The sequence below is a fragment of the Idiotropiscis lumnitzeri genome, chromosome 5 (genome assembly GCF_059441095.1).
Source record: "Idiotropiscis lumnitzeri isolate Australia: NSW breed Sydney's pygmy pipehorse chromosome 5, RoL_Ilum_1.0, whole genome shotgun sequence".
NCBI classification, from domain to species: Eukaryota; Metazoa; Chordata; class Actinopteri; order Syngnathiformes; family Syngnathidae; genus Idiotropiscis; species Idiotropiscis lumnitzeri.
In genome coordinates, this window is record NC_142395.1 from 9,320,486 (window position 1) to 9,337,684 (window position 17,199).

The 17,199-nt window shown below is 40.5% G+C and overlaps 1 protein-coding gene across 4 annotated transcripts; it reads left to right on the forward strand.

Annotated features, from left to right (window-relative positions):
- The first annotated feature begins 9,962 nt into the window (after positions 1 to 9,962).
- skor1a (SKI family transcriptional corepressor 1a) lies at positions 9,963 to 16,249 on the forward strand. 4 transcript variants are annotated; one of them, XM_088297128.1, is made up of 8 exons: positions 9,963 to 10,119; positions 10,738 to 12,490; positions 12,859 to 12,937; positions 13,019 to 13,069; positions 13,217 to 13,279; positions 14,277 to 14,351; positions 14,486 to 14,560; positions 15,612 to 16,249. In XM_088297128.1, exons 2-8 carry the CDS (start codon positions 10,778 to 10,780, stop codon positions 15,707 to 15,709), a joined length of 2,154 nt encoding a protein of 717 aa, XP_088153254.1. In that variant the 5' UTR covers positions 9,963 to 10,119; positions 10,738 to 10,777; the 3' UTR covers positions 15,710 to 16,249. The 4 variants fall into 4 exon arrangements, with proteins under 4 accessions (XP_088153254.1, XP_088153251.1, XP_088153252.1 ...); XM_088297125.1 differs by lacking the exon at positions 9,963 to 10,119 and having other exon boundaries at positions 10,498 to 12,490; XM_088297126.1 differs by lacking the exon at positions 9,963 to 10,119 and having other exon boundaries at positions 10,498 to 12,490; positions 15,615 to 16,249.
- Positions 16,250 to 17,199: the final 950 nt, after the last annotated feature.

The window sequence follows — 17,199 nt, forward strand, 5'->3', positions numbered from 1 at the left end:
TGTTTGTGGAAGTCATTAATTCAGTATGTACTTCGCTTCAAGGAACACTGATATGGATTTTCCATCAGCAAAAAAAAAAAACAAATGGTACTTGACCATGTCTGTATGCTTTGACTATGTTCAAGTTGTCTTCACTGTCCTGAAGACAAGGTAAGAGATGTGGATGTGTTTGTTTTCACTGTCAAAGATGTTGTATTGAGTTGGAGTTCTGAATGAAGTCAACTGAAATTAAGTCAAGTCAAAATCATTTATATAGCCCTTCATCACACAGACGTCTCAAAGGGCTTCACATGACCACAGTTGACAAATATTAACGACCTCACCTGATCTTAACCCTCACAACGGCAAAGAATAACAAAAAAAAAAAAAATTGTGGACGAATGAGAAACCTTGAGAAGGGGCCGCAGATGGGGGAATCCCCTCTCTCAGGTGACCAGGTTGTAATGAATGCCTGGTGGGCAACATTTAACACATAATTTGATGTTATACACCCATGCACCAAGTGTTGCAGTTATCAACTCGGACATCTCAGCACTCAAAGTAACACAACATGACCCATTTGCCTCAAACCATTAACGGCAATACGTAGCAATGAAACATAACCTATCTAGATCGTAAGAATTTAGTAATTTACAATGAAAAAGAATATGTTCTTCATCTTTATAGGTTTGTTTGGGAGGTGGTGGTTCAGGTTTGCATCACATTTTAAAAGTGTAGATTATATTGTACATAATAGAGAAGCAAAACAACATTTTGCATTCAGGTTGAATAAAAAGAAAAAAAAGTGTTTATTTTAATTTTCTTTAGCAATATGTATTTCCCTAATTTTACTCATGATTTCACTGGATTGGTACCCAAGAAAATGAAATGATAAGTATTTATTTTAGTTTTTATAGGTAGTTTCAAAGTATTTGTGTAACTCAGCGTACTGTGTGGTTTTTGGTTCCATTTAAAATGCACTAAACATTTACACGCTTTCACCAAACACGGTTACAACGCCACATTAGCACACAGAAACGAACATGGCAGCGATTTAAAAAAAAAAAAAGAATCTGATAAAATTCTGGAACTGAAAATTGAATCAAATTGGGGTTTGAGTGAATTATTACGTGCCTCGTCAGTGCAGAATCTAGACAGCCACTTCCAATTGGGCAATCATCACCTTGACCCCTGCCCAATCCGCATCTTAACAGGTTCACCACAATTTGCTGTCAACCCCAAAGATGACATTCTAGTACATTCTCGGTTTTGGCAAAATTTAAAGATGCTTTGAATTATTTGTTTAAAAATGTCACACAGTTAAAAATTGTTTTACTGTGCACTCAGGGACATGTTTTGTCATTGGTTTGTGTGGCATCCATAAGCACACACACACACACACAATAATGTTCATGATTTGCTTATCGAAGAAATTAAATTGAATCTAAATAGGTGGATGAAAATGAAAATCTCTTGCGTGCTCCTAATTTCAAGAATAATGTTCAAAGGTGTTTAACATGTTTAGCTTGATGGCCTCATATCGTCATTCATAAGATGACATTTGGATGTCTTGGCACAGAGTCACCCAAACCTGTAAGTACCTTGCTGGCTGAAATTCACCTTTAATTTGCATTTTATAATTAATCGGAGTCAACCTTTAGTTAAATGCAGCCTTGTTAGTTATTAATTTTGTCATTAACCTGGGAAGAGGTGATTAATTTACAAATGACATGAAGTAGTTGATGAGTCCAGATTTGTATTGATTTATTTTTGCTTTGTTCTATTATATTCTGTATTTTAGATCATTTTGTCCAAAACACATCACAAAAGCAAAAAATAAATAAATAAATAAATCACATGAGCATGATCTGAAAGATGTACCACGCAGTGAATTTGTAAAAGGATAAACAAAAATTAACTCAACGGTCCACAGAAACGTGTCTGACAATTGTGCAACACACTTGATTGGTGTAGTCTTCATTATGCATCAACCTCTTTTTTTTTTTAACACCAAGGACCAATTTCCTATACAGCTGTATTATGATGATCCAGCATAGAAGCAAAAACTAATTATTAAAACTTCAGCTCACCTTGGCTCACTGACAGTGTAGTAGTACACTCACCTCACATTTGTGCAGGCTGTGTGGCTTCAGTTCACACTCAATAACAGCGTGAATGTGTGTGAGAAAGGTTATCTGTCTCTTTATGCGCCTTCTGATAAATTGACAACCAGTCCAGGGTTTAGTCTGCCTTTTGCCCAAAGTCATCTTGGATAGGCTCCAGCTCGCTTGCACCCCTGAAGAAGATAATCAGTACATAGAAAATGGGTGGATGGACAACTCACCTCTACTCTAAATGTAGTTATTAGTTGGAGCTTTAACGAGCCAGTCCCATCTTGGGGTAATGGGAGACAATGAGAAACGACATTTTGTTTCTGGGTTTTTTGGTCTGCGACCTTGTAGAAAATCACGTTTAAATATAACAATAATTGGATGTTGGAACTGTAAGCATGGTAAATGATTCATTGCGTCATTGGTGAGCCACATACAGACGTGGATGAAATTGTTGGTACTCCTCTGATAATGAAAGAAAAAATCCACAGTGGTCAATGAAATAAATTTAATCGGACTAAAATAATATTAAATGAAAATATTTGCAATGAAAATTTTACATTGCTTTTGAACTGTGGTTCAACACAATTATTTTTTAAAAATAAACTCATAAAACAGGTCTAGACAAATGATGGCACCCGTATTAACTTCATTCTTTGTTGCACAGGCTTCTGAGGAAATTCCTGCAATCAAAAATTTTTGGAACTTTCAATGAGACTTCTGCACGTCTCAGGTGGAATTTTGGTCCACTCTTTATGCACCAACTGCTCCAGTTGTCTCGGGTTTGAGGAGTGCTTTCTCCAGATGGGATGTTTTCGCCCCTTCCACAGAATTTCAATAGGATTTTGATAAGGGCTCATGGAATGTCACTTCAGAATAATCAAATATTTTGTTCTTAGACATTTTGGAAGTTTTTAGCTTTGTGTTTTGGGTCATTATCCTGTTGCATGACCTGTGACTGTGAATAAATTGTCTTGCATTTTTTATTTCTAATATTTTCAACAGTAGAATCCTCTTTGGTTGTCTCCCATGAACTCTTCTTTGACTCAAATCATGACATTTGATGCGATCCGACCAAAGGTTATTTTAGTAAACGAAAACGGCGGCCTCACAGTTTGTGGGTGTCGGCTTCGATTCCGACTCCGACTTTCCTGTGTGGAGTTTGCATGTTCTCCCCATGCCTGTGTGGGTTTCCTCCGGGTATTCACACATGCCAAACACTTACAGTCACTGTCTTTAAAAAAACCAAAGACCAAGTCTCAAACCAGGGTTAGCTGATAGATTTGCTTCTGACTTTCAGCATTCATATCAAATCAGTCATTAAAAACATCCATTTAACAAGCTGAAAGATTGAGTAGTTCTATGATCCAAGCAGACCAGGAGAAGTTTATCCATGCTTTTTATCTCCAGTTGACTTAATTAATGAAATGATTTCTGACTGGACTCCCTCAAAAGAGCATCAACAGCTGCAACTCATTCAGAACACATCAGCTCGAGTTCTGACCAGAACAAAGAGATGAGAACAAATGACTCCAGTCTTTACACTGGCTCCAAGGCAACTGGAGAATAGACTTCAAAGTTCTGCTACCGGTCTATAAATCATTGAATGGTTTCGGTCAGAAATCCAGTAAAGAAATGCTAATTGAATATCAAATCCCAGTACTTTTGCTCACCCAATGATTTTTTTTTTCGTAACCATGTTATCTTCCATTGTAAGTTGTGTATCACATCCGTATATGAATACCTGCAAAAAGAAGCTCAGCATTGATCTTGTCTCATATTCATCTTCTGAGTATTCAACAAAATTAAAGAAACTGGCCCTACTCTGCCAATACTTTTGGAGGGGGGGTGTACATGCCTTTTGTAAGTTGTAAATGAAAGGCTTGAATTAAGCAATGATTCCGATGTAGCTTTTACACCATGACCTTTCAGAAGCTTAATTATAAGAGACAAATGGTTCATTTTTCTTCGAAATGCTTTCAGAATATCTATTTTGTCTTCTTTTTCGAGCATGTCAAGTTCACTAATTAATTTTGTCACTGCTATAACATTGAATTAACAAATGTCATTGTTGTCTTATTTTGGCTTTCATATGTATGGACTTTTAAACTTCACCTTTGTTTTACTTACTGCTCGCGAAACGTTGCCTTGTCACCACTGACCTTGTATCGTGTGATGTATTGAAGTCAATATCTGAATACATGGATGAATCTTCTTTGTCCGAACATGCTCCAGTTATTACACAGCCGTGTGCACCGCGGCCATTTTCTCAGACCCTGACACACACACCACCCGCATGGAGACACTCATTGCTCATTGACTTGTCTTACATGTATTTGGGCTTTTTGGCTTTTAATCAAGTTCCTCAATGTGGAGAAGGACAAATTCCCTCTTTTGATTGTGGATTTTCCTCATATAGTATCTCTGAATGATCTTACTAAAAATGTAGCACAAAACATGTTGATATTTGTGTATGCTAGTTATTACTTTGTCGTAACAATGCTTCTTGGTAATATATGTTATACTGGTTATTTTTTAAACTGAGCCACATTAATAAGGAAAATGCATTTATGGGATGACCGGCAGAGCCTGTGGGCCGTTTGAAACATTTGCTTACTCTCTCTCCCAGTGACTCATTGACTCTTGGTTTTTTTTGACTGATCTAAATAGGGCAACTTCAAGCTAGCGAGTTGGACCTGGGGAAGACTGCTTAATTTCATCAAATGAACTCTCATATTGTTAAATAAAACATGCTAAGGCATTTTTAATGCTCCCCACTCAACATCCAATGCAAACTGATTATCCTTCCAGAAGTCCCTGTACATGTGTGTCTTCAACCTGGGGTGGGGTTATCTAAGCGAGCAGCTGAAGATGCATGAAATTGTTTTTCTATGTGTGTGCATGTCTTGTTAGATTACTCTATACGTGTGATTAAAAATGCGTCAAAGCATTAGTCAGCAGAAACATCTCTGGCTTGTAACGACCTAACTTTAAAACATGGAACTGCCACAAACAGATAAGCGAATTGGAGGCCACCATCTTATTATCTTCCTTTAACACTTTCATTGGGGTGGTTGTTATGAAGACTGATAGATGACTGATAGAGAGATGTTAAGTTGAGATTCTGCAACCTGCCAGCCCATATCTCTACAGTCTGGTACTGAACTCCATCGAGGTTTATAAGAGTCTACCGGCATTGTATCATTTTCTTTTGCAGAAGAAATTTGATGAAAAGTCGTCTGCATATCCCCAAATAAGTATTGGTACCTCAAAATTATGTTTGATGGGTTGATATATTTTTTTTTTAAAAAAGCAATCTTGCACCACTTTGGCTGGTCAAAGGTGAGTTATCCCGTTGTGAATGCAATAAAAATAGAAATATCACCAAAATGAGAACGACATCCACTGTACATTGTATCTCAAAATAGCTGCAAAAAAACAAAAATTTAAATTATTGTTGTGTTGCACTGGAGTTATAAGGTACTGATCAATACAACTTGATTCTGTTTTGGAGTGGTATGTGCGCCATAAAATTTCTGACTAAAATTGCTAATAAATGGAAAAGTGTAAGACAGTCTTGCATTGTCACAATTATACAATATATGATTTTGGACTACATTGTGCACTTGGATGGAAACAAAGTGCAATGAAAAGCGAGGACAAACTTGTCTATAAAATGAACGTTTCACATTTTAATTACTTTTCATTAGTATGAAAAATGGGCTTTTTTCCCTATGATGTTATTTAGTATGCAATTCCATTTGGGTTTACAATGTGCAGCACTATAGGTCTACTTGTGTGAAGGGAAGTCTCCGTCCATGCCACTTTACCAGGGACGGGAAACATTTGTTGTTCATGGGCCAGTTCCTTTTTTTTAACTAAATTGGTGAAAAAATGTTGATGGTGATTCTAGGCGTATTGACTGTATTTTCATAACCCCCCCTGACCTTTGATTTTCTTTCTTTTTTTTTCAGGACGGATTAAATGCTCATATAGACCATTACTGGCCCGCAAGCCTTATGTGTGTAAGCGTTTTTATCACAAAAGCTTTGTATCTGTCTGACTCTATGATTTGCTGATGCAAGGTGAGCTCAGCACTGCGGTTGATCATCCAGTATGTACTCTAAAGTTCAATTCAAATCCTGCATAATTCGCTTCCCTCTTACAAGTGGTCTTGCGAGGACGTGTCAATCACGTGGTGTGATTCAAATCGACTCTGTATGTGACAACTCCATCTGCCACGCGTAATTTCCCTCAACAGATGATCTATGGGTCTGCTTCAAGTGACCTATAGTGCTAAACATGTCGCATTGCGAATGTGGATGCGCCGCATGATCTCATCTGGTGATATTGAGCTCGCATTGTTTGAAGATGCGTCTTCATTTGGCTCATATTCCCAAATTCCCAGCGATCTCGTTTGAATGGGACGGTGACCTTTTCCGCCCCTCCCTCCTTTCCGCGCGTCAGTCGGACTTGATTAGCACGTCAGGCGAGACAATGAGTGTGTGTCCCGCGTCCTGCCATTAGCCACATCCCTTTATCAATGCCCTGTAATTAAAATGTCACCGTTTAATTTTCGAGCCATCGCGCTGCTCTCGGTGGAATCTTTGCTCCAATAAAAAAAGTGCAATCGAAATGCTCTTTTCGCTGGAAACAAAAAAAAGAGAGACTGGGCAGAGAGGGATCAATAGGCCCTTTAGTCCAAGAGGAGGATTGATTGCTCTCTAAAATGGGATTTATCGGCTCACGGTTTTATAGGGTGCTGATACAACTGTTAATTATAAAACATTTGGCATCACTTGCTACTCTTATTAAAGCTGCCCCGTCTGATTTATCTATTTTTTTACTCTAGCATGCTTACTTATAGAAGGAAACAATAGGAATATTGAGTTACGTCATCAGTTAAAGTTTAAAAAATGGCCACCATATTGATTTTGATAAAAGCTTGCAATGTGACATCGGCGCTCTCAAAATAACGGCGGTGTACAACTTGTATTTGGAGAAGTCGGGGCTCTTTGATTAAATACAAAAAATGTGCTAATTTTGACTTTTGATTTTAATGAAAGACATTACATCATTTAATTAAAAAAACATCAAAGATCCGCATTGAATGCAGATTTGCATAGTACTTTAAACTGCGTGTTCCCACTTAATTATGAATAACATAATAATAATATTCGGGTTGTCCTTCAAGTCATTTAACAGAAAGTGTTATAGATTATACAGATCCAACAGGTGAGTAAAATGCGTCCGCTTCTTGCGCGAAGTCGTTCGGCCCGCCTTCAGTCGCTAAACCACACGTGCTCATACACGCATGAATATTTCACGCTACAGGTTTGTTTGAACAATCGGACGCCTGTCTGCGAGGCCCCGCTCATTTGTATCCAACAGCAATAATAAGGAGCTCGCCGAAAACGACTGCTTAAATGTCTCATTAAAAACTGGTGGCTGCACGCGGCGACGCGGCCGCGTCGTCTCACGTTTCCCGTGGAATAAGCAGCCACAACGACTGCACTGAGCCGGCTCGTGTAAATAATTAAGAGGAGAGGAATAATTACAGTGTAAAATTGTAATTATTGCTGGGGGCGACAGGGAAGCCTCTTGATGGTGAAAGACGAGATCAAGGATCATGTTTTAGCATCAATATTGTAGAGAGGATGAGGACGCAGCTTCCCTAACTTGCGTCAACGGTGTAAAAATATATCGATCACCTCAGACTTCCTCGTGTGCGCCCAAATGTGGAAGCAGGAATGTTACAAAATGTGCTGTCAGTCGCCACCAAAACACCTATTTTAAAAGTCAAGCTGCATTTCCACTTTCAAACAGTTATTGCACGAGATATGCTCACTGGTACCAAAATTATACTTGCACGATCTAATGTGAGCCACTTATTTTTTACAAACATAACAATATCCACTCTTGATTGACACTACAACAGAGGTGGTATTGTTTCACAACATGTCCCCCTTTGTTTATGTAATAATAAACACACTATTAAATAGTTAGTCTCTGACGTTGTCAATTAAAACTTGCGTTATATTTTTTGTAAATGCGCTTATAAATGTCAGTGAATTGCCTCTTGTTGTGGCTGCTGATTTATATTCATTGATTAATAAGTTGCAATTGTATTTATTGAAAATATTTGTGACACGAGTGGATAATGCTGACTCAACCTTTCAGTTTTAATTGGTGATTGTTTCTCTTTCTCTTTTTTTAAATCATCATATATTAATGAGAAGCTGCTTGTCTTCTGTGTGATCCCAAACAGGATGTTTTTGTTAACGTCATGCCCTGTGCACCCACTGGTAATCCCACGTTATAGACCACCCTGCCTCAGGGCTGCAGGCAAGCCTTCCCTTTTTTTTTGTGGAGGCCTGCAACTGCTACATTTCGCATTGTGCAACTCCCCACCCTCCAAAAAAGAGATTTATTTTGGCTCTTGCATCCCTCACTTGACTGCTTTTAAGCCTCATGACGTGAAAAATGTGATTCACCGATTGCAACACAATTACCGAAACAATTTGTGTTCATTTATATGATTTATTAATAGTATAGTATAGCAGTATTAACTATCGACCAAGGACGCCACAGCTGAAAGGTTTCAAACTCACCCGTGTCCCCATGTGATACATTTTGCAGATTAAATGCATCCCTTATCCTTTCATTGCCATCATCATTATGTAAATATAATCTCTTGACTGTGTGCACCTGCTGCAGGTATATCTTCAATGTTTACACTGTCTCAAATCATTCTATTTCCCCCCTTCAGGCTAATACTCATGCATATTAAAACATTTTTAGACGTCATCGCTTACCCCCCTCCCTCACTCTGCCACATTTCCCCTCACTGCTGAGGCCTCATATTGAATTGCGTGGCCGTGGAAGCCAAGCAGATGGTGGTGTAACTTGATAAATGAGCTGGGCCAATTGTCTTTCCGGGTGCACCCCTCAATGTGCAGCAAGCTCAGTTTGTTGTTTTTTTCTTTCTGTGAAAACACATGGCTGTAGACCAATCTAAAGTCCCTCTGTGGCTGTGAGGTCTGGGAGGGGTAGATTTTTGGTTGAATTACTGTCTGAGAATGCGCTACAATAAATGACACAAATCAGTGTTTTACATCTCTAAATTATGTCCATTAAAAAAAAGTCTATTTCCTAAACATTATTAGTTTGCATGGTGTGTATATGACTTAGTGGCGATTCAGCGACAAAATGTGTTTGGTAATGCATTTATTTATTCATTTATTTATTTTGAGTTTAACATGCCATGAGTTATCAGTTATTGTCCCATCACATCAATTTGGGATTGCAGTTGATATGTTTGTTTACTGCAGATTTTGGTAAGATCCCAGAAAGTGTGCAGTAATTTAAAATATTCTTATAGCAACATTAAAAGACAAGTCTGACTCATTGTAGCTTTTGATAAGTTCCACGTGTTTTTTTTATCAACATTATCAGATGGGGAAATGATTCACCCAATTCTGTGAGGATCAGCACAATGGATGGGTTTCATTTTTTTTAGCGTTGCTGTGCAATCCTTTTGCTTACAGACGGTGCAGTAAGCTTCACGTTGTGACTCGTGGTTCAACACCCCCTGAATTTTATAACATACACACACTTCATCTGAAGGGCCCCAGTATAAGTGTTAGGGCAGCCGTGGCCTGAAACCTGTGACACGCTTGATCGCGTAAAGTGCGTCATTGGCGCACAATTATCCAAATCGGGGTTTTGTTGCTCATCCCGGCTGGAAGCGAGACGGGGAGCCTTATTTTGAGAAAGGGGAGGGAGGCGAGTTCGCAAAAGAGAGAGGGAGATAGAGAGAGGTGGCATGTGTTCGCGGTCTACTCGCCATTCACCTCGCTGCTGCCCAACAGGATGGAGGCACCTTGTCTGCTGCAGCATGTGTGCACATAAAGTCAAATAACTAATCCAGCACCTTTTATACTACCTGTCTGCTCTTTTGGCTTGCATTTTTTTATTTCTTATTATATTTTACGGCCATTTTGGGGGGTGTCGTCTTTTGGAACAGAAGGTAAGAATTGTATTATTTATTCATGTAATTTGGCTGTGTATGTTCTTATATTTTTTTGTATGTGTAATCCCAATTTTTGAGATTTTTTTTATGACATTTGAGTGACGTGCGTTTTTTCCAAGAGGCCCGCGTAAAAGCGCGCAAAAGAGTAAATATGCGTGGACCTGCATGCTGCCAGTTTAAGGTTAATCCGTGCTGATGCTTTAATTATATATAGGGTTGGTCTTTTATTAACAATGCGAAGACGCACGGTCGGATCTGTGTAATTACCAGCAAAGGAGCTTATAGTTGTTCTTTTCCTCCCCGTTAAGCGCATTGGTACAGCTCAGGCGGCATTTTCCTGCTGTCCTTATCTGCCTACGAAGGTCTTATGTGGCTCTTTAAGTAGATGGCTCCTAAGTGCTTAGCCGATTTCAAGATAAGAGGAGCAGCACGTCCACTCTTCAACAGAGGAGGCACGTTTCATGGAGGAATTAAGACAAATGTATAAATTCACTTTTTAATGTGAAGTAATTCAAGAAAAGGGTTGCGTTGGTATTGTACAATTTTGACACCCTGGGGTGATTATTCTCTTTTTCATTCTCGCATTTTATTCATGATATGCTGTTTTGTGTGCAGCGTCTCTCCAGTTTTCCATGTGAATGACAGGCTTCCCGGAATGGAGTCAATAGCCGGACAGCTTCGAGAGCCTGGAAGAGAAGCCAGCTCCACCCCGAGTCCCAAACGGGACCCACCGGGCCTCTCCGGCTCACTCAAACCGAACCAAGTGAGCGAGACTTCCTTGTACGGGGTGCCCATCGTCTCCCTCGTCATCGACGGGAGGGAAAGACTGTGCCTGGCCCAGATCTCAAACACCCTGCTGAAGAACTACAGCTACAACGAGATCCACAACCGTAGGGTGGCATTGGGCATCACTTGTGTGCAGTGCACTCCCGTGCAGCTGGAGCTCCTGCGACGCGCCGGTGCCATGCCCATCTCGTCCAGACGCTGCGGCATGATCACCAAGCGGGAGGCCGAGCGGCTCTGCAAGTCCTTCCTGGGGGCTCACAGCCCCCCAAAGCTGCCCGAGAATTTCGCATTCGACGTGTCCCACGAGTGTGCGTGGGGGTGTCGGGGCAGCTTCATCCCCGCCCGATACAACAGCTCCCGGGCCAAGTGCATCAAGTGCACCTTTTGCAACATGTATTTCTCCCCGAATAAATTCATTTTCCACTCGCATCGCACCCCTGAGTCCAAGTACCTGCAGCCGGACGCGGCCAACTTCAACTCGTGGAGGCGCCACCTGAAGCTTACGGAGAAGAAGCCTTCGGACGACATCAACCACGCATGGGAGGATGTCAAAGCAATGTTCAACGGGGGCAGCAGAAAGAGGACGCTTCCAATGGGGAGCTCGAGGGAACAGTCGCCCATGAAAGTGCAAGCTTCCTCCGCACTCGGCCGCACCGCTTCCCCGGAAGTCCCGCGCAAAAGTTTACGGTGCGACGAGGACCAGGGGAGTAATAACATCTCTTTGGCGAGCAGTGCGAGGAGCTACCCACTCATCCCAGTTCCCAGTAAAAACTTTAGCATGCTCCAAAAAATCCCCCCACCTCTATTCCCACACCACCCGTATGGTTTCGCTGGCTACGGCTTGTGTCCGAAAAAAAGTGACGGCGTGCCAGATGTGACTAAAAGCAACGTCCCCGGTGTGTTTTGGCCTACTACAAAGGACGCCATTTACCCCGCTTTCCCCGTGTTCTGGCCCACGGCGAGCAGCCTCCCCATGCCACCCTACCCGACCAAACCTCCAGAGCTGCCCGGGGTCCGCCAGGCCGACCTCGATTTATCAGACCAAAGCGAAAGGAGTCCGAAACCCCCCAAAGACGGCCATCAGCAGCAAGATGCGGGAGAACGATGTCCCAGTTCATCCAGCAACTGCAGGAACGACGACGACAGGTCCGGTGACGAGACGACTTCTCACCGAAAAATCAGCTACATCTCCGCCTTCAGACCTGTCGTCAAAGACGCGGAGACCATCGCCAAGTTGTACGGGACCCGGGAAGGCTTCGGTGTGCGGCCCGGCTATCTCTCGCCGGACTTTGTCAGCGAGTCGTCCAGCTATAGGTCCATGTCCCCGGACAGAGACACAGTGGAAGACGAGGACGACGACCCCGACGTGGATGTGGAGTCCAGCAGGGGGGGAGAGGATGACGAGCCGATTCGGATCTCGCCGAGAGGGAACCGTCATGAGTCTCCCGCACCCGAGGCGCTTGAAGAGAGCCAGGAGAAGGTTGCACCTTGCAGCCCGGCTGTAGCATCACCTGAGGACTCGGCGCACACTGGCTCGTCCGATGAGGGCAGACTCACCCGGGATGGATCGCCTCTTCATCACGTAAGATGGCATTCAACTCTTACATGATGTAAATTTGAATTTGCGTGGTTCAAACCTTCGAATTCATTTTTTTCAAAATCAAATAAAATAGCACTGCTTGCATGCAGGAACATAAAATAATAGTGACTGTATAACTGAATAAGGCCAAAACGCGGCTTGGAAAGTCCAGTTTTAAATGCTTTTATTTTACCCAGATATATACGTTCCCTCTTAACATTAAATTATAGATAATTTGATCACATCAACGCACAATTTGAATGAATCTATGGTGCATTATTTATTTGCAGGGTGCCTATCATTTACAGAATCAAGGCCTACGTTGTATTAAGTTGAAATGATTGCGTGTGCGTGTCTGCACCATTTTGCAGGTGTACGCGCACGAAAAGGATTGCCAGGTGCAAGTGGACGAGACGTTCGAGTCGCCGAACAGCCCCTGCAGATCAAACGGTAATTATTTGGGTCATTTACCACGTGTCCACCTTTCCAAAACCCGTTCCAGTTTTTTAATACATGTATCTTTTTTTTCAGGTGCGCACCACGATCAACAAAACGTAAATCAGGAACAAAAGGACACAAAATGTATTATTATATTTCTCAGAATGTTCATAGAAATGTGCTCTAATAGTTTTTTTTAAATCATAGCTTTTACTTGAAGATGTTTATTTATTTGCAAAAACATTTTTATAATTTCTATAGCGTGTGATTCATGTTCTTTCTTTTAAACAGCTGAAGGAGCATTACGCATTGACATCAGCGTGCATCAACGGAATCTGGAAAATATGGCAAAAGGTAAAAAAAATTAGAAATTTGTTATATTTTGAATTTATAAGGTTCGTAGCAGAAACAGCAACAAAGGCCCGTTTACCAATGCCGTGAGATATTTTATGTGCGCAAGGGATTAATGCAATTTATACCAGAATTAAAAGATAAATTCAATACATTAATTGTTTCAACTATTATACAAAAACAATCATTCCGTTGCTGATTCCTGATTGATGAATCCCACCCCACACTTAAAATGCACGCATCTGCCCTGCTAAATATCATGTGGCACATTACACATGCGAATTTGCATCTTATGAGCCTAAACCGTTCCCATAGGTGTTGCGAACTAAATCACAAGACATGGTCGTTTGGACTTATTATTATAAGAGGAAATCGTTTAGAGGCTATTAATATTTTAACGAACAGAGCCATAACCCCGAGGCGTGGCAGCTAATTATTTTTGAACGCTTGGAAAAACCCTGAGATCCAAATATCATGGCCTCGTGTAGCCTGCGGGCGCTGTGCGACAATTATTGTGGAACACACACGCGCTCTTACACACCCACACACACGCACACACGCTCACTAGACCAGGAGGCGACGCTTTTTGTAGATGCACCTCATGTCTCGGTTTACTATGCTCTTGTATAATAATATATTCAATATTATTCTAAGGGAAGGATGGGGAAATTGAAGAGATTACCTCATTATGCATGTATTAGAAAGTTACACGCGCACAATCTGCCTTCATTTCCATTGACTGTGAGAAATGTATGCAACAATACTGTGTGCTTGTTGTGGTTGTAAGAACTGGGCTGCCTTAGTTGTGTTACGTTATTTAGCCACACGGGACATTGCAAATATTAGACAAGGATGTAATGTTTCAAATGTTATTAATTGAACAGAGTGTGAATGAAAATCAAGTATTATCCAGCCATGTAGGATGTGCAGGTGTTTCCAATTAAGTGTCAAGTGCAGAGTGTAGTTTGAGCTGAAACTGGTGTGTTGTTTGGCTTCACAGAGGAGTTGCAGAAGCAGCTTGTGGAGCAAATGGAGCTGAGGAAAAAGCTGGAGAGAGAATTCCAACATTTAAAAGGTAGACGCTGAAAGCAGAGGAACTCTTTTAGATTAAAACTCACTCAATTAGATGGTCGACCATTGTGAGGCCACAAGTTATCCTTTTAAAACAGGGATGAGTCTTTAGGTTCCGCACTTTCTGGTATTCCTCAGATAATTTTCAGGATCAAATGAAGCGTGAGCTGTCCTACAGAGAAGAAATGGTCCAGCAGCTGCAGATTGTTCGAGGTTGGTGTCGTCCCGCTTTATGCGTCATTAGGACATTACTTTGAAGCAGAAGTACATCAATGCTCTTTAATTGGGTAGAAACAAATTGGAGCCATATTTTTAGACTGTGTAGTAAAAATAAAAAGGTAAAAGTGACACTTGCGTAGACATTTTTAAATATTGACAATTTAGTTAAGTCCAGGAGTGTTTGGACATTGTGGCAGAGTTTTCAAGACTTTTATATGGGACCATGGAGGGATTTTAATTGAAACAGTCCCAATGTGACAGAAGTGTCAACTGTAATTTAAGAGGCTTCACAAAAATAAAGCATTTATCTAGAAATCATACAGACTACTTCAAAGGTGCTTGGCTTAATATAATCAATTCCACTCAAGTATTTAAAATGGTAGTTGTTTGCATATTTTACCAATAGTCCGAATCCATTTGAGCCATTGAAAATAAAACGCAGCATGTAAAAACAACTCTGTCACTACCCCAATATGTTTGGACCTAAGTGCATGTGTCCCTCATTTGTCTTTCCAATTCCAAGCAGATCCTTCTGCTTTGGTTGATTAGATGAATAGATACCCAAAACAAAAAGTGAAACTGAAACCGCATTGTTTTGTTTGTCGAGGTTATTTTCTGCTAAATCATACCCTGGAAATTTGAAGAGACAGCCCATTATGTGGTGCTGTATCGGTTACATGCACTAGACAGCAACTAAAGCCACCCGTTAAAGGATTGGCTTCATGTTACACTTGTTTAAGTACACTGAGGAGGGTCACTGTAAATATCACGAGGGCAAACAGCATATTTGTACTCAATCTTTTATTTAGTTTGTGATTCGTTTGATTCAAATAGACATTTTGTGCGACAAGTTAGCCCAAGAGAGAAAGGCCCCTGCAATACAATGCAAGCTAAAAGGTAATTTAATTTGGTGAGCTACTTTTTTAAACACTATAGCAATAACAGCTTTAAATGAGGGATCAATGTCAATATTTTAAGTGAAAAGTGATCAAGTTATTTGAATTTGAGCCGACATGTTCTCACTGATGGATCTGTTCCTTCCTAGAAGCTCACGACGCCCTTCATCATTTCTCCTGCAAGATGTTGACCCCACGCCAGTGTACTGGAGCCTGCACCTTTAAACCCCCTCTGCTGCCTCCTTAAATTCTAACACAACTACTTTACCGTCACACACGCACACACACTAAAAAACTTCACTGGTGATGCTAACACTTGAGTGAACACACTGCCACTCAGAGAAAGCAGGATTTATTTCAACAGCGTTTTATGTTGAGCCTCCAGTGATCTGATATGAATCCTCATATCAAGAATCCACCTGCTGTTATTTAACTAATCGAAAAATGGGTGCATAGCACTATATACAGTATATACCATGTGACAATGTGCAATGGCATGTATAATTGAAAAAAAAAGAAGTCAGAACCTATGTCATAATTTAGCTTTTTATTGCTTGTTTAAATAACTTCATTTCTATGTTCATCATTTATTTTCCAGATTATTTGTACCACCATATGTGTTGTAAAGCACTTTAAATGGGCAGCATCTCTGCTTTTGTCGTCCTTCATATACCAAATGCTCATATCAGAAAAGAAAAACGTGATGTTGAAAAAGGAAGCACTTACTTCAACAGTGGCTAAGATCATAATGTATGTTTGAGATCATGCAATAAAAGAATTTCTCTCAGTTTGTCATGATGCTTTCATGGACTTCTGATGTTCTGCCCCTTTTTTTTTGCCAGTAGTCTAGTGTGACACCTACTGGAGCCATAAAGAATAAGATCCTCTCGCTTCTCACTATATTTGACTTCAACATGATCTCTTTCATTAGGCACCAACATCAGCAAATCAACTTATAATGTTTGACACGGTGTCAGGGGAGCAGGCTGATCTAATCGTGAAATCTAATTCTTCTGAAGGGAGTCCTAATAGATATTGATTGTGCCGCTGCTTCATGCTGAGACATAATGTCACTGAACTGACACACAATGAATGCCAATTTTCTGTGATTGTGAATGCTTACCGTGGCAAAGCTTTTTCTTGATGCATACTAAAAACGGCCCGAACTGGTTGTTGTTGGTTGTTTTATTCCAATGTTTTTCATCACATAAATTCTTTAAGGTCATTTGATGATAGTTTTAAGAAAGCCTCTGAAAACAATTTATGATCATTTCTTTACTGATCATTTCTTCATAAAAAACTTGGAGACCTCAGCTCAGTGACTGCTGAAAGTGTTTTGCTTTTAATTAGTGTTTTTTTTTTTTGGTGAATACTCCAGAGAAGATTGCCAGTGATGGCATAGAGAGTTCGGGTAAGATTTCAGGCAACACATATTTATCCTGGATAAACTCCCTGATTTCACGACTTCCTATCCAAACCAATTTCAAACATAATATAGCTCATAGGTGGGCATTTACTTTTCCAAAAGGGCCACATGAGAAAATGTAACGCTTACTGAGAAATAAGTATGTTGCTATCATTAGGATCACTGTTGTTATTTTGAACCAATTTTTGGGGAAAGTGTTACCAGAGAGTTAGGAAATGTCACTAAATAAAAGTTAAAATAAAAGTTGTTGCTGGTTGTACCAACATCTAAAGCACAACTTTCAAAATATGAAAGCACTGCATATTTTATGT